We start from the raw sequence: 18,986 nt of genomic DNA, 5'->3' as shown, positions 1-18,986 counted from the left end.
TATTTTTGAAAACAAATCGCCTCTCAAATTTTTAGAAGGGTCATCAATGGCCCTTTTGTCAATTTTTCGTTAAACATAACGGTTATAACTAAAAGCACTCTAACTGTTATGATAGTTTACTTTTAGCCCTCCAACTATTTTGATAGTTGATTTTTAACCCTTGAATTATTTCTCCCCAAAACTATCAATATATTCAATCTTGACTATTTTCTATTTTGTTTTATGACTATCTTCTATTGTAATCTATCAATGTTTTTTTACAATTACATTAGAAGTCTAAACAATTACAACTTTTTTTTTTTGGTACAATAAGATGAAAAATGTGAATGTGATTAAACAATTGCAACATCAATGCTAGACAAATAATATTCATTAAAAAGTACTAAAAATATAAATAATCATCTTTTACACACTACAGTTAAAATAAAAAAAAACTACAATTAAAAACATAAAGAATAGTAACACACTACAATTAACAAGACAAAATATTGCAGTTAAAAAGACAAGATTTGTTCTTGTAGTTTATAATATTCATATACTAAACCCTAAAATATTGATTTTCCCATCACTTGCTTCATTCTCTACTTTTGATTAGTCATTGTAATTAAAAATAAAAAGACGATGGTTAAAAAGATAAAAGATCTACCATATAATTTAAATACATTCAACAAATCAAACAAATGTACTTACATATTGGTTCTCTGCCTTTTTTAATGCTCATCATTCCTCCTTTTACATTTTACAAGTTTTAACATTGTTCTATTGTGATCGATTTTTTAAAAACATTTTTGATTGACTAGTTTGAAAGTTCTGAGAAGTTCTTTTAAAATAATTTTGTTTTGAAAACGTGAGGAGAATTAATTTTAATGTTTGAAAAATTAAAGTTTAAAAAATTAGGCTTTATAGACAACTCCATATTTTACATTCTCGTCGAATCTAGGAAAGTTTAAGAGTTTTTTTAATGGTAAGTATGTCACAGGCCTTTTTTTAAATTTTTTTCAATATTAATCCTCACGACTAGAGAGTCGCCACCTAATTTCAAAAATTAGGAAATTAAAAGATGTGAGTTTGGCGTTGGGTTACATGTGGGAAATGGTTTTTTTAGACGATATTTCTCACAACGCCCCTAAAGTCTATAGTAGTTAATTTTGACTTTTCTTTAAAACAATTCTTACGCTTTACATTTTAGAAAAATTAATTTAATGCTAACCTAGGATCACATAAATCGTAAACTTACATAAAATAATAAAACCAAATAAAGCAAACCAAACAAGACCCAAAACAATATGAAAAATAAAGCAAAAGGACCGTGGTTAGCCTCCACGGTCCTATACCTGATTTTTAGCCGAGGTGTAAATCCGGCTCGGTCGAAAATTGTACTATCTATCGGTCCTCGGGTGCGGCCAACGTTGGTCCTGTGATCAGCAGTAGAGGTCCTCAGCCTTTGGGTGCAGAAATCTTCGGTCGCCAAGTGTGGAAAACGTCGGTCTTCGGTCTCCAAACGCAGAAAACATCAATCTTCAAGTGTTGAAAATTTCGGTCTTCGGTCTCTAGCAGCAAACAGTAGCGGTCATCGGTCGCCAGATGCAAAAAAACGTCGGTCCTCAGTCTCCAGATGCAGCAATCCTTGATCATAGGCCTGCAACAGCTCTCTCTTCTAGTCCTAAATGAGTAGTAAGTCCTTTTTTGGTGCAAATTGCAACCCAAAAAGTCTAATAAAGGAAGTCTTAAAAGAACTGGATGCAAGGAAAAGACTAGGTTTTCTTGATAAGAAAAGGGGTTGGGTCTAGTTTAGGGTCCTGAGCGGCAAAAAACTAGCATAGGCGCGGAGCTAGGCAAGTTTCCTCGGTCTTTATATGCACAAAAGCATCCAGAAGCACTAGAAACATCGAGAAGGCGTCATATTTTGCATGTAGAGAGGCTTCCTGGTCGGATGGCACCCGATTATGCTTCAGGGTGCCGTTTTGCCGGTCGGATGCTATTCTAGGGCTAACTTTTCCGGTTCTATGTGTCGCTAAAGCAGCAGGCTGATTTTCCGACCTAATCATAATCTAACCAACATTTGGTGAAACAAATGGATCTCAAATCGCTTGAAAACTTCCAGAAACATGATTAACATATAATTAGACATTTATATATAATAAAAATCAATACTTGACCGAATATTTTATTACAGAAACTAAAAAATAAGACAAATATTTCAAATTTTAGCCATTTTAAAGTTTCCTTTTTGAAAATTTTCTGTCAAGTGCTATTATTTTTATTCAAATTAAATTTATGTAAAAGTTGAAATGATTTTTATTTACAGAATAATGAAAACTATCTCGAATGAAATTGATTTTAGACTTTTTAAAACGTAGATGACTTATAAAGCTTATTTTTCATTAATTTTAATAATTTTTTAAGGGTTTTTCGGTTCTAGTTTTATTTAAGTCTAATTTTGTGTTTTTTTAGCAAAATATTTTATGTTTACACTCTGTAGAATAATTAATATTATATATATTTATATATATATATTTATATATATGATGTTAATAATTTACTTTAAAATATATTATTTTTTATAAGTTTTATTAATATATAATTTTAAATTTTAATTAAAATAAATATTATTAAACAAAGGAGTATTTTTTAAATCATTATATAAAACTAAAAATGTTTTTATTTTTTTTAGTATTTAACTTTATAAATGATACGTATCGGACAACTACAATTAATGAAAGTTCGACGATTTCTCTACAATGAGATTAATAACATATTAAAATCGAGTTTATTTGAAGTGACTCAAAGTAGACGTCAATCAATTTATAACTTTGTTTTGTAAGATTTTGTATTTGTCATTTTTTATTCACTTACTTATTTTTTTTTGTACGCTTTTGTATAACAGAATTGTGATTTAACTTCATTGTTATTTTCTATTAATGTCATTTTGTAAGAAATTAATTACATCGGGTTAAGTTCGAATTGAGTCAGGTCAATCGGGTCAATAAAGTTTGAATTGTGTCAATTACAAATAAACATATCAAGTTAGTATTGTTCAACCCGTCAACATGTCAACCCGAACTTCACATGAATTGTCAACCCTACTTGTATGTTATACTTGTAAAAATAATGACAAATTACTAAGGTGACCTCAAATTACTTCGATCGCTTAATTTTAGCCCTTAAACTATTTTTGAAAACAAATCGCCTCTCAAATTTTTAGAAGGGTCATCAATGGCCCTTTTGTCAATTTTTCGTTAAACATAACGGTTATAACTAAAAGCACTCTAACTGTTATGATAGTTTACTTTTAGCCCTCCAACTATTTTGATAGTTGATTTTTAACCCTTGAATTATTTCTCCCCAAAACTATCAATATATTCAATCTTGACTATTTTCTATTTTGTTTTATGACCAAATTTGAAGATAATTTGTTCTCACTGGTGAAAAAGGGGTCAAAACCGAGAGTTTTTACTCTCGGTTTTGACCCTATAACTTTCGTTATAGACACATTACCGAAGGTTTTGGTAACTCTCGCCATTCCTCGGTATTGACTCTTTCGTTAAAAACAATTGGGCATTTACCGAGAGATATCGTAGAGTTTTCGGTTTAGATACCCTAGAGTAAAACCGAAAGGTAATTGAAAAACTTTCGGTTTTCCTCTTTGTGGAAAAACCGAGAGTTTTACAAATAACTCTCGGTTTTCTCCATTTGAAGAAAACCGAGAGTTATTAGAAAACTCTTGATTTTTCCACAAAGAGGAAAACCGAAAGTTTTATAATAACTCTCGGTTTTCTCCATTTAAAGAAAACCGAGAGTTATTAGAAAACTTTCGGTTTTTCTTCAAATGAAAAAATCGAGAGTTATATGAACAAATGGAGAAAACCGAGAGTTTTCTAATATCTCTCGTTTTTTCCATTTGAAAAAAACCCGAGAGATTTCAATATTATTCTCGGTTTTTTCCCATAAATTTTTAAAAATGTGCTGATTATTTTGCTCGCAACCAAAACCTGTTCAGCCAAACCAATATAGCAATAATAAAAGAAATGACACATACATTAAACAATCACATTAAATGATCATTATCATTACAAAATTCGCAACCAAACTAGCTAATAATCCGAACAATCTGTTATAAATTCAAATTGACACAACTACTAATGAAAACATGTTTTGAATCGAAAAAACCAATAACAACGTACTAGAATTAGCTTGTGGTGGTGGTGGGGGGGGAGGAGGTGGTTGTTGCCTCATATACAATTCGATTCTCTCCATTCTTGCATTCATCTCTAACTTCTCCCTCTCCATTCTTGTCACAATTTCTTCCTTTTCTACTTGCATTTCTTCAATTTTGCGCATTCTTTCTTCATCACTCTTCTCCAGTTCCTCCAGCTTGAGCTTCATTATTTAATTCTCTTCTAACAATCGCTCATTGTTTCGCTGTGAACTGTTTCCACTTCGACGATCCTCACGAAAGTGTGTGGGCCGGACGCCTGATCCTATTCCGAACACTACCCCGTGTTTTTGTTGTCCGAACACCCTCTCCGTCAATTCAAAATCCGATATTCCTGGTTCGTTACTAACAACCTCCTCCATCTCAACCTGCACAATTGAAATAAAGTATCATTTCTATAATAAAAAACTAGGCATATTCAATTCACTTACAATTTTCTCTTGCACGTGTTCGTCCGGGACGGGTGTTGGGTTTTCTTTTGTCGGTTTTGGGGTACGGGTCCTCTTGAATACTTCAATGACAGACGGTGTCCGTCCCATTTCAATCGCCTGTTGAAATAAATGATTTATATAATTAATAACAATCTTTAGATTAAGTTATTACAAATAATGTACTTACCAACTCTTCTTCAATTTGTGCAAACGGTCTAATTCCTGTACGATGTGGGAATTTCAGCTTCTTCCTGTTAATAATATTTGTACGACTGTTTTTCTGTATTTGAAATAAAAAATGAAGTTAGATTAATTAATATCAACTTTTATTTGAATTATGAAATCGTACCTTAAATTTTTCCGTGAAGAAATGGTTGCGACACACAAACTCCCAATCATCTCGATCGTAGTCTGGTGGAGGATTAGCTAGTACCGTCGCCTCGTCTCCTTTGTGGACGCGGATATATGTCTTGTTCAAATCTGACCGTCATCTATCCCATATTCGATTAGCGTGTCCCAATCCGGTCTTTCGAAAAGACTCAATATCACCATTAGTAGCTTCGAACGGATCCTGAAAAAAATAACATTCAAATGTTAAAAATAATTATTTAATGACGTAATGTATAATCAAGTAATAAGTATTACCTTGATAGCAGTCCAAAGTGAATCCAATTGGTCTGCACTTAATGCCTTCCACTTTAGAAGACAGTGCAAGACGGCCGCGGGGTCCTGGATAATCGACCCCACATGTCTAGACCACTGTGTTCTTCCCACGTCTGTACCACCTGGCCTCCCATCCTTCTCTCTAAACGTAAGAGGAATCCTTATCCCCGCTACCCTCTTAGACAACGCAATATTCTTGTTCTTCCCCCGTCTCTTGCGGACAGAAGATTCTTCAAAATTATCAAAATCATAATTAGATATGTGAATCAATTGAAAAATAACTAATTTGTAAACGAGTTACCTGTCGATGATGGGTCGGGAGTGGAACCGTGCTCCTCCTCGTCATCCTGCTCGATAGGCTCCTCGAGACCCTCGTCTTCAGCCTCATCATCATCCACCATATCAGCAAACGTGCTCTCTATAAACTCTTCGACCTCCGTAGCCTCAACATCCTCGTCTGTTGGGGGAGTAGTAGCTATCTGGACCACATCAATAGGTGGTTGGTCTCTAGAAGACGATCCTCAGAGCCTTAAGTTCTCTGATTGGGCAAGTAAGTTCTGGTATGGCTTTAACAATTTGCTCGGTGTTTTCCTCACACTCTTCCAAGTTTCTTTACGACCTTCAGACATTCTTAATGCATACCATTAATAAATGAGCGAATATTTGAAATGAAGTAGTAATAAGAACGAATATAAAGTAAAAAACATAAATCTACCTAATTAATTAATCTGAACTATATGTTTGTAAACCGCGGTTTTATTTTTGTCACAATCTTCCAACCGGGTCGGGCGGACATATCAGGGGCGTAGAATACTTGTTTCGCTTGACTCGCCAATATATACGGGTCTTGACTTTGGGTTTTCAAAATTCGGTTTACATTTACACTTACGAATCCATATTTATCCACTTTCACTCCTAGTTCCCCCGAGTGTGTATCAAACCACTTACACTTGAATAAAACAACTCGTTTGTGAGAAAAGTATTGTACTTCGATTATATCCGTTAAAACTCGGTAGTATGACATAGTTTCAGACGCGTTGTACCCCTCAACAACCACCCCACTATTTTGAGTGGTCAAACCTTCGTCGTGTTTTTCTGTACAGAATTTGTATCCGTTTACTTTACACCAAACATACGTAGACGAGTACATACTTGGATCTTCTCCTAAGATCTCGAGGTCTCTTGATATGTCGTTAAATTCTGCTAAATGGGCGACCTATATATGTATCCGAAATGAAGTTGTTAAAATGAATAAAAAGAGTTAGGATATATGGTTTATAATTTACTCACTCGATGCTTGAAATATGCAGCAAACGTTTCTCCAGTGGACTCGTTGTTATTGCATTACTGCATATAATCTCTGCAAATAGATTGAATATTAAATAGCACACTCTTTAATGCTAATTTGTAACACAACATAGAATCTTACGTATAAAAAGGTTCTGCTTCGGGACAATTTTTCAAAATGTAAGAATGAGTTGTCACTCGATCGATATAATCCAAGTTGTATATTTTTCCGTTAGATAGGTCTTCCAACGATGCAAATATTGAAATGCCCGAGATTTCAGGTTGTGCATTTTCTTGCTCTTCTTCCTCCATATACCTGGCACATAAACTAATACTCTCATTAACAAGATAGCTCTCGCTTATAGAGGCTTCGGGGTGGTTATTATTCCTCAAATATCTTTTCATTGTACCCATGTAATGTTCAAACGGATACATCCATCGATACTGAACATGTCCTCCAAGCAAAGCCTCAAATGACAAGTGAACCGGGAGATACAGTCTTTTTATTCCATTAGAATTGATGGGTTACACTGAAAATAATAAAAGTTTATGAACTAACATATTTTTAATAAATTAATAAATTTGACATTCGTGGCAAACTTTATACATATCATGATTTGACATTGGTGACAAACTTTATAAATATCATATTCAAATAGCTTAAAAGAGGAATCGATTAAACAATATTATTTGATATTATTAATTTGTTTGTCAAAGATAAAAACATAATATTTCAATTGAACATTTTCTAAAAACCGATTGTTCAAGATGTTGGTGGATTTGCGAATGTTTTAATTCCAGTACTAGAGTTACACGAACACAACCCTTGATCTTGATCGCAATAGGGTGTACCTGGTAAACACCATGGTACTAAAGACCTACAATCTTTTATAGTATTGCATCCCACTACTAGATGTCCTCACTCGACAGTTAAAATTTCTGATGAAGACAATTTATATTAGAAAGATATAAAAGACACAAATATGAGAAATTTTTTGAAAAGAATAAAATAATTATCAAACAATGGAGTAACAACAATAACAAGGATAATCAATAAAAACATTTTTAGAATATAACTCATCTTTCTCAAGGTATATGTGTGAGAGAATAACTTATTTTTCTTTGTATAATTTCATGTAATACTTATTGATATTTATAAGTATTTGATCAAATAAAATGATAATATTCATTTGGATATGTTTAACTTTATTATTAAATTTAATTTGAATGGATTTGGTTATAACTATAATATCTATTAATAAAGGCAAAAATTGGATAAATTTATTATTAAATTTTGAATGGATTTAAAATCTATATAGTTATATATTTATTAATAAATGATTCCCAGTGTAGTTGTTAAAAAATAATTTATTTGTTAAAATTTTATATGTAAACAATATTTCGTAGATCTATACATTTGGTAAACATATTTTTTTTCATATGTTCTAATTATTTTTTATCATGGAGAAAAGATTTTGTTTATTTCAAACTCATTTCTCATATTACATATAGGGTAGTTTCGTACGATATATCTTAATTTTTTATATATACATACTTTATACCTTACTAAAAACTTCGGTATAAGAAAAATTCATACATTTACCGTACCTTAATTTCGATATACCTTGTTTCAGTAAACATTTATATCGGTATAGTATCAATAATTTACTTCACAACTTTTCTAGTTAAAAGTGTGAGGAACCAAAACACTTTCTTGCACCATCGTTTCTGAACCCCGAAAAACCATTATCACGAAAAATCTCGAGGTTTGAGAAATTTAACATCGGTTTGCGTGTCAAAATTTTTTTTAAATAAAATTTTATTTTAAAATTTTATAAAATCAGTCTTAACAAGTGAAAGTTAATTGTAACCATAATTAACTTCTGATCAAATTTCAATTAAACTAGGTGAAGTTTGCAAGCTTCGCCAAACTCTTTATGGTCTCAAACAAGCACTACGTGCCTGGTTTAAAAAATTCTCTATGGTGATCACTTCACTTGACTTTCTTCCTAGTCACCATTATCCGGATTTATTTGTCAAACGTACAACAGTATGACACATTCTTCTATCCTTGTTTGTTGATGATATGATTATTACAAGTGATGATCATGATGGTATTGAATCATTGAAACCTGAGTTAGCACACTCATTCGATATGAAATATTTAGGCATGCTACGTTATTTTTTGGGAACTGAGGTAGATTATTCTCCAAAAGGTTATCTCTTATCTCAATCTAAGTACATTGCTGGTTTTTTTTTAGCGTGCTCGACTAACCGACAACTGAATTATTGATACACCTTTGAGACCAATGTTAAATACTCTTCGTTTGATGGCACTCCTTTGGAGGATTCTAGTCTTTATCGTACCATTGTTGGAAGCTTAGTTTATCTTACAATAACTCACCTAGACATTGCGCATGCAGTTCATGCGGTAAGTCAGTTTGTCAACAGTGGCGTGTAGCATTTTTTTGGCTATCAAATAAATGCATTTTTAATTAAAATTTTACTCGATAATTACATAAAAATACTAACAAGCACAATTACTAAATTATTCTTGTCCATGAGTCGATACAAAAGAAGACAAAATATCTTCATTACGTTGAATATACCAATCAATCAATTCAAGAAAATTAACTTTATTTGATGAACTATCTGACTCATATGTTCTCGAAAAGGTAATCTTCGCCTCAATAGAAAGTGTGTTACATCAAACATTGTCGTTAAACGGGTGCGATAATTTATTTCTATATCACGACCATGTGTACGTAAAACGTTTATCACGTTATGTCTTTGATCTTAAAATGATTCAAATTGAACTCTAGTTTCATTATGACAACTATTTGAAGTTCTCATATGATGATTGAATCTTTCTAATGCCCTTTTCCAATTTTTGTACTCATCTCCTATATATGTATCATCTACGTTTTCTCTATTTAAAGGTTGAAAAGATAACACCAAAACAAAATGATGCATCTTTTGATATGCTATATTCTAACCATGTATATTTGATCAGTAACATTAGACTCATTAGTAGGCTCATTAATTCATGTGATGTAGAAATACAAATTCGTCTATAGAACATCTCCATTATTCTATATCCTACATAAAATAAATAATTAAAAATAAATATGTGTCAACCTTAGGCCCCTAAGTTGAAATAATTTAAAACTAATTTAAAATTAAGAAATTAACAAACTAATTACTTTAAATTAACAAACTAATTACTTTAATAAAATTATACTTTAATAAAATTATAAATTAGTTTTTATAAAAAAAAGTGTAAGGGGCAAGGTTTGATCACGTGACCTCTATTATAGATTTCAGCTTTAAAACCAACAGGATAAAGCTTTATTTGATAAACATATATATAAAATATCTTAAAGGTTTTACCCCCAAGGCCCCCCTTGTAGTTGTTCTTCGTATTCTCAGGTATCTTCAGGGCACTCAATTTCATAGTCTCATGTTTCTGTACATGTCTTCATTAGACTTGTGTGTCTATTCTGATGCGGATTGGGCTAGTGATCCTACGGACCGCAAGTCGACCACTGTATATTGTATTTTCCTCTGTGATTCGCTTATTTCGTGGAAGAGCAAGAAACAACATGTCATCTCTCAGTCATCTACAAAAGCTGAGTATCGTGTCATGGCCTTGACTAGCTATGAAATTGCTTGGTTACGTCGGTTACTTACTAATATGGATATTTCTCTTTCTCACCATACTCCGCTACATTGTGATAATTAGAGTGCTATTCAGATTGCACGGAATTTTGTCTTTCATGAGCGAACCAAATATATCGAGATTGATTGTCATGGAATTTGTCATCATCTATTGAATCACACCATCACTTTTCCATTCATTCCTTCTTCCTTGCAGATTGCTGATATATTTACAAAAGCACTCGACTTCGCGCTTTCGTTTTTTAACCGACAAACTCTCAATGTTAATTGCATCGTGGGTTTGAGAAAGGTATTAGATATATTAATTGTATTATCTTTATTAACAATTAAGAGTATTTTAGTCTATTAGCACTTAAGAGTATTTTAGTGTATTGTAATCAATAACTATATAAACTCTTCCGTTACTTTAAATTTATTTATATTTGTTAATAAAAAATTCTAACTTCTAATCATAACTCAAGATTGTTTTACATTTTGGATAAATACATAACTCATTTCATTTCGTCAATTTGTAACATATTACATATTCTCAATTACATAAAAAATTATAATATACATTTATAAACTTCTAATCATTGACATTATTCTTCTCTTGTGCAACTCTCCGTTCATTGACATTATCTTATTACTTAGAATACTATTATCCCATTACTTAGACTACTTTAAAACACTGAAATTGTCTGTTCTTGTCATTCGAATAAACTCCCGTGACAAGGCAATTGAGTGAGAAGAAACCGAGCTTACTCAGCTTCGATCTTCTCCATGCTCAACTTCCATCTTCTCCTAGAATCACTTCCTATATAAAACATCATAAACATTTACTGTATGACTAATATTTACATTGTATATGAATCCTTCCATCATTCCGATTCTGTTTCTGCATTGAAAACTTTTTTAGATTGAATCCTTTCAGCATTCGATCGAACTGTGGAAATGGAAAAACAAAGAATGAATTAGAAAAATGTTCGGTGAGACAAATCTAGATAAAAAATAAGAGTTTCTTTAAGGATTGCAAGAAAGAACCTAAGAACAAAATTAGATTTTCTTAAGCGGCGGCAGCTGATACGTATGGTTTCTTTCTTTTGGATCATGTCCCGTTTTATAAGTATAAATTAGGGTTTCTCTTGGTTTCTTTCTTTTGGGATTCATCACTTATAAGCCCATAAGCCCAGTCCATTTATTTTTATTTTTATATTACTTCTTTAAATAATATTTAATAATTAATATATATATATATATGATTAATAACTTGTTTTAAAATAAATTATATAAATATATTATTTTTTATAAGTTTTTATTAATATATAATTTTAAATTTTAATTAAAATAAATATTATTAAACAAAAGAGAATTTTTTTAAAATCATTATATAAAACTAAAAAATTATTTCTAAAAATTTGTTTAGCGTTTAACTTTTTAAATTTTATTTAATAATATAAGATCATATTTGTTTGTTAATGTTTTATATATGTGTTCTTTAAAAAAAAAATATAATTAAATATTTTTAAAAATAATATTATATTATATTGTTTTAAATAATAAATAAAAATAAGATTAAAATATATAAATTTATATTTATTATGTGAACGTATTTTTGTGTGTAAAAGAGGTATATATATATATATATTTAATTTTATGTTTTATTATTATAATATTAATTTATATAAATAAATAAATATTTATTTAATTGAATAAATATGTATAATTATTTAACTAAATTAAAGTTTTTTTTATAAAAAATAGAATAAGAATTTAGAAAAAAGATATTAATTTAAAAAATGAATAAAAAATTATTTTAGAATGTAGTTAAAAAAATTAAAATTATAAGTTTATAAACTAGAGAAGAGAGAAAAAAAAAATTTAAGTTTAAAATTTGTTTGATTATATATATATATATATATATATATATATATATTAAGTAAAATTATCCAGTTTATTACTCAAACTTATAAAACTTATAAGCCCAATCAACCAATCAGGTATTAGATAATGTAATTTTGAATTTTAGTCGAAATCAATTCAAAACTTTTATATTTTAAATTTTTTAAATTATTTTTATATTTAGACTCTTTATTTTTTTCTTTCTAAATGTATTTTTTTACAATAACAAGTGAAATACTAAATGCAAGAGCTAAAAAAAATGATTCGCTAAATATGAAATCGATGACAATTTAAGGAGATTAAATATATATATATATATATATATAAATATATATATATATATTAAATAATGTCCATGTATATTAATAATAATGAAAATAGTTTAAGTACACCAACAATATGACATTAAGTGAAAATAAAAAAATAAAAAACTTTACTCAATAAGTTATAAAAAATAGAGAAATAATCAGCAAAAATAAGTTATAAAAGGTGAAATATGTAACTTACATTTGTTTTGGTTATACTACAATCAAGGGCGAATTCAGGATTTTTTTTGACTGGGCTGATTTTAATTTTTTAGTAATTAAATTTATCAATAAATATCTTTAATAAAATAAAATAAATATAAAAGATCTAAGAAATGAACGAATACCCGATTTAATAACAAATTTATATATATAAAAATTATCTCGTATTATTGAAAATGTAAAAATAAGACAAGAAAATATATAAAATTTAACAAACTTTTACATATTATTTAAGTTGCAACCTTCTATTTTTTTTAGAATAAAATTCATTAATTATAGAATCTGAATCAATATCTTCAACAAGCTCTCGTTCAATATAAATTATCATAGTATCGGCTAAAAACTCTTCTTTCATCTTATTCCGTTGAATAGTTTTTACATGTTTCATTGCTGAAAATGATCTTTCTGTAGTGGCAGTAAAAACTGGTAAAGTCAAAACAAGTCGAATCAATCTATCAATCAAATTATAATTTGATGACTTATCTGTTTCAACTAATCTGCGACACAATTCAATGATGGAAGACATATTTTGAAAATTCTCTTTACGAGAAACATCAATTTTATAATGCTGGAGTTGAGATCTCAAATAATGCATTTCTTGTTCACTGAAGTCTCCTGGATAATACTTTTCAGCCAATTTACAAATATCTTCACCTTTAAATGATTTAAAATTATCTTTAGGGTCCAAAGCAGAACTAAGTTTAAGGAGCTCTACTGCCTCATCACTAAATCTAGAATTCAACTCTTCTTGTTGAAAATCTATCACTGAATTAAAGATATTGAAATGATAGTGTTGTTGAATTGTCAACGAATCTTTTTGTTGACATGAACGTCTTGTTGCACTTTTGTATGAAGTAACTCAGAATGCCATTTGGAGGAACAACCAATAAGATTAATAATGGTGGATAGTTTTGAAAAAAATAGCCAAACAGAAATCTCTTTTGTAGAAGCTCCAACTAATGCTAATTGCAACCTATGAGCAAAGCAATGTATATAATATGCATATGGACACTCTCGAAGAAATAGAGCTTGAAGTCCATTCCAAGCACCAGACATGTTACTAGCACCGTCGTACCCTTGCCCTCTCATATTGGTGACATTCAAATTATGTCGAGAAAGAACATCTGATATGCTCTTCTTTAATGTTGAAGCAGTAGTATTTGGAACATTAACAATATCAAAGAAACGCTCTCGTAAAATACCCAAACAATCAACAAATCTCAAAATAATTGACATCTGCTCTTTATTTGAAATATCTTTAGCTTCCTTCATCAACTAAAATACAGAACTTCGCATCTCCAATTTCTTCACGGATTTTTTTCCTTACTTTATTTGCAAAAATATGCAAAATTTCTTTCTGAATAGTTGGTGAAGTATATGTTGCATTTCTTGGAGCTTTTTCTAATACTATATCACCAATATTAACATTCAATCGACCCATAAGTTTTATCATCTCTATAAAATTACCACGATTTTTAGAAGATGAAGATTCATCATGACCTCTAAATGCACAAGCTTGTAAACTAAGCCATCGAATACTCTCAATTGTCGTCTTAAGTCGTAATCGATTTTTCTGAACTTCATCTAAACTTTGGGCATTCAATATGTTGTCAATATGTCCACTTACTTTCATCAAATCTTCAACACATTTCACTGAATTACTATGTGAGGAAGTAGGACCTCCCACGTGAATTAAAAGTGGACATTTAACTCCATCGTTAACCCTTTTCCAGTTATTAAATCCATCAATAGTGAATGAAGGATTAATAGGTGATTTCTTTTGGAAAAGAAAACAAGGAAAACAAATATTAAATCCTTTGATGAAGAATACTCTAACCAAGGAAACTTTTCAAACCACGAGTATTGAAATCTACGATACTGAGTTTGTGATCCAAACTTAGTTCTTGGATACTCATCTAACTTAGGTTGATACAGACCCATTTTAATATAAGACCGCCTAATTTCATCTTGTTGATTTATTGGATGTTGCCATATAGGAATCTGAATTGCGGGATCTCGTTCAAGATTATTAAGATCAATTTCAACCCTTGGAAAATTTAAAACAGGTTGTTCTTCTTCCGTATTAGATGTATAAGATTGAAGATTTACCTCGTTAACCGTAGATGTAGATGAATTTTCTTTATGTTTGAAAAACGACAATAATGTCTTTCTTTTTTTACTCCTTTCATTATCCATTGTAATCCTATTAACAAAAATATAGAATTAAAATAAGAATATATAATTTATACAATCTTATGTTATAAACAAAATTAATTGAGAAAAGGTAAAGAAAACTAACGAGAGATTCAAAAGAGAGACCAAAGATAGTTGTAGAGAAATTAAATCAAACAATCATAAGAATTTAAATTGATTATGTTCTAAATAAATAAAAATATGAAAATTTAAGTGTGAATATAAAAAAATATAATATAATATAATATAATATAATATAATAATAATATAATTTAATATAATATAATATAATATATATATATATATATATATATATATATATTATTATTATAGATAGATCATATTCTTATATAAGATATTATATTTAGAGAAAGATATTATATTTAGAGATAGAAAATTTTAGCTAGCTGTATATAATAGATATTATATATATATATATATATATATATAAAAAAAATCACACTAGGCTACTGCCCACCGTAGCCCGCTGAGTATATCCGCCATTGACCACAATCCCACTTTGCATCGCCAAAATAAGTTTGAATATGTCTCCTACAATATATTGCGCAATCTGTAGTATTTGAACTATCTTGCCAAGCTAATTTCAAAACTTTGAACGAGAATTTAACAATTTTGGTTGCGATGTTCAGGTCGATAGTTTTGAAGAACTTCACAAAGTTTTCTACCTGTTTTACCAAAGAAGTTAATAAACACTTTAACATATAAACACGTTCATACAAACACTTCAACATTATCAGTGTCCGAGTTGTGAGATATTTATCTTCCCATGGCATTTTTGGGGGTAGTGGGAGGTTGTCAATGATTTCGATTACTCTCTTTTGCATATTGATGCAAACAACATAATAATGACTTTCGTATAAAATTGGGAAAAATATCTGCAAAAATATAACTAAGATTCAGATGGTATATATGAGAAAAATTTAATGATAAAAAAATATTGGACTTACAAGATTAACATTTTTCATGTCTTCGGATGTTATTAGGAATTGTCTCATTTATTTAATTATTGCAAAGAACAAGATTCTGAATCTCTCCAAAAGTCTTGCAAATGAAATCAACATCACAATAAGACCATTTGTTTAAACAACAATGAAAGATATAATGACTTATAAAAACGATTGCCGAAAAAACACTTTTTCCCTCGGAACATTTTTGACTATTATTACACGTAATGTATGCCCACGCATCAATAATACAACTTTCAACATGAAATCATTTTTCATTGATTGAAATTGGCCTATGTTGATCTTGGTATGCTCGGTTACATACAACAATTCATTCCTAAAACCACATAATGAAGAAAACCAAATTAAAACCACCATTTAGGGACGATGAACACCCATTTCAGGTCCCGAACCATGATTTGGGGTCCCGAAACCAGCCTTTTGGGTCACGAAACTAGTCTTTCAGGACCTTAAAGTGTGGTTTCAGGACCTGAAATGGTGGCTTTAGGACCTGAAAGTCTGGTTTTGGGACCTGAAATCATGGTTTCGGAACCCGAAAAAGTGGTTTCAGGACCCGAAAACACCATTAAACTAAGAAATATAATCATGGTTAATTACCTCACATTCTTATCATCTTCATTTGCAAAAATGAACCCCATAATGATTTCATCTCGGTAATCTATTTGGGCAGACTCAAAGTAATGTTGATTTCTTTCCTTGTTCTTCATCATATATGGAGATTGAAGGCGTGCTGGAATTTTCGCATTCCGCATGGGATTTTTTCTTCTGACTTTTTCTTTAGCCACCAATTCGGTTCTTTTCTAACTAACCACCACTTAGAGTACTCCCTCTGTTAGTACCCCCACTTCGGTACTACCTCTTTTGGTACCCCCACTTCGGGTACTACCTCTTTTGGTACTCCCTCTTTTGGTACCCCTCTTTTGGTACTCCCTCTTTTGGTACCCCCTCTTCGTGTACATCCTTTTCGTGTACATCCTCTTCGTGTACCCCATCTTCGTGTAAACCCTCTTCATTTTCTATAGTGGGTGTTCTATCTTTGAAGTATTTGTGCATGGCATCCCTAAAATGTTTATTATTATCCATGGCTTTGTATAAGATGTGAATGGTGTTGTCATACAATGGCATTGTATCCCATCCGGAACTTAAATTTGCCAAATTTCTGGTGGCGTTTTCAATCATCAAGGTGGCTTTAGAAATGAAAACCAAACTCTCTGTAAAATTCACACACCGAGGTGATGGTGTGTTTAAAGGTGTTATCTTTAGAGGTGTTGAATTAATATGTGGAAAATTCATAGGATGTGAATTCATAGGTGATTCCTTCTTAGGTGCTTCCTCCTTAGGTGCTGCCTTTTGAGGCTCCAGCACCCCCTCATATGCATCCTTGTTCGCCCTCTATCTTGATATGTCTCTTCGTACTCTCCCTCATTCCCATCTGTCTTCTCGTTCTAAAGAGGTGATAGTGGAATGCGTCCAACATCGCTTCCACGTCCGAATCCTCCATTTGCCCACTCTGTATCCAGCCTAAACTTCAACTTCGTATCATTCAAACATGACAATATAGGAAATCGACGTTCATCAACTCCTCCCAATTCAGGGTTGCTCACCCTATACACGTAGCACAACTGAAAACATACATATGTTAAAACCATTTATTTTTGCAATCAGATAAATAAATTAGTGATAACTTACAATAAGGAACGTCTATGGTCTTTGGAAATGTCGTTTTTCATTCGCCCTCCATTTTTCACATGATTTAACTAATCCTTCAAGTACAAATTTGCACTAATTGAACTTTTTAATATTATCAACATCTGAAATAGATTTCAGAATTCTAAACCTGCAAGTGAAAAAAATAGATTTGAGGATTATTTAACAATGCATATACCATACATATATGTTGTCAATTGCAAGTGAAAAAAACAGAAATAAAATATAACTGGTTAGTTGACCCAGGTGATCAAACTAGAGAAAGCAATTGACAACAAATAATACGAAGTCTATCTTGAAGTTGTTGTCAGCTACTTTGTTCTGCATTATTTTCATTGGCATATCAGTCACTATAGGAGTGCCATTAACAGGGTTATCCCATCGAGTTCTAAGTGCCTTCAACTTGTCATCGGTCTCGTTATTAACGTATTCTACAATGTCCAGCACCCCTCTAGGGAGACCCAATATGATTTGAACATGCTCTTCTTTGATCTTCACTTACTCGCCACTCTTTAGGGTGAATGCACATTTAGTACAGTCAAACTGTCTGACTAGATAACGAGAGATCTCTCCGGGGTATTTTGAAAGCGATAATGATAGGAGAGAGCCAAAACTTATTGACTTCACAGCCTATTTTTGTTCATTAGACAGTAGTTAAAGAAGATTGAAAAAGCCAAAAGACGAGGTCCTAGTTAAAAACAAGTTGTGGGGGGCTACTTTGGTTTCATGGGCATTCCTTTTACGTTTATTTGCTCTACAAAAATAAAAGATAAGCATTTAAAAACCACGAAGCAAATAGATAATCAAATAAATGAACCAATTCGGGTCTTGAAACTACGGTTTCGGGAAAAGAAATCATCATATTATGTTCCGAAAGTGTGGTTTCAGGACCTGAAAGTGTGGTTTTGGGACAAGAAATCACACTTTCAAGACAAGAAACCACACTTTCAGATTCTGAAACCACACTTTCGGGACACAATATGCAGCGAATTTCAGGGACACTTTATGGATATCAAAAACAATATAACCCTAAACCATATTTTCGGGTCCTGAAACCATACTTTCGGATCTCGAAACCACACTTTCGGGACAAGAAACTATCCTTTTGGGACAAGAAACTATCCTTTTGGGACACAATATGCTGCCAATTTCAGGGACACTTTATGGATATCAAAAACAATATAACCCTAAACCATTCTTTCGGGTCCCGAAACTATACTTTTGGGTCCCGAAACCATACTTTCGGGTTCCGAAACCACACTTTTGGGACAAGAAACAACCATTTCGGGACAAGAAACAACTATTTCAAGACAATAAACAACAATTTCGGGTCCTGAAACCCCACTTTCAGGACAAGAAACCACCATTTTGGGACCTTAAACCATACTTTCGGGTCCTGAAACCATACTTTCAAGAC

General features: G+C 31.2%; 1 protein-coding gene across 1 annotated transcript; it reads right to left on the bottom strand.

Moving 5' to 3' along the window:
• Positions 1-13,941: 13,941 nt before the first annotated feature.
• Positions 13,942-16,614, bottom strand: LOC124913063. The gene is made up of 3 exons (XM_047453685.1): positions 16,460-16,614; positions 14,521-14,886; positions 13,942-14,407 (listed from the first exon to the last, which is right to left on the bottom strand). Exons 1-3 carry the CDS (start codon positions 16,612-16,614, stop codon positions 13,942-13,944), a joined length of 987 nt encoding a protein of 328 aa, XP_047309641.1.
• Between the last annotated feature and the right edge of the window lie 2,372 nt (positions 16,615-18,986).

The sequence above is a fragment of the Impatiens glandulifera genome, chromosome 8 (genome assembly GCF_907164915.1).
Source record: "Impatiens glandulifera chromosome 8, dImpGla2.1, whole genome shotgun sequence".
Lineage (NCBI taxonomy): Eukaryota > Viridiplantae > Streptophyta > Magnoliopsida > Ericales > Balsaminaceae > Impatiens > Impatiens glandulifera.
The sequence above is the reverse complement of the archived record's forward strand: the minus strand, read 5'-3'. Positions and strand labels throughout refer to the sequence as shown.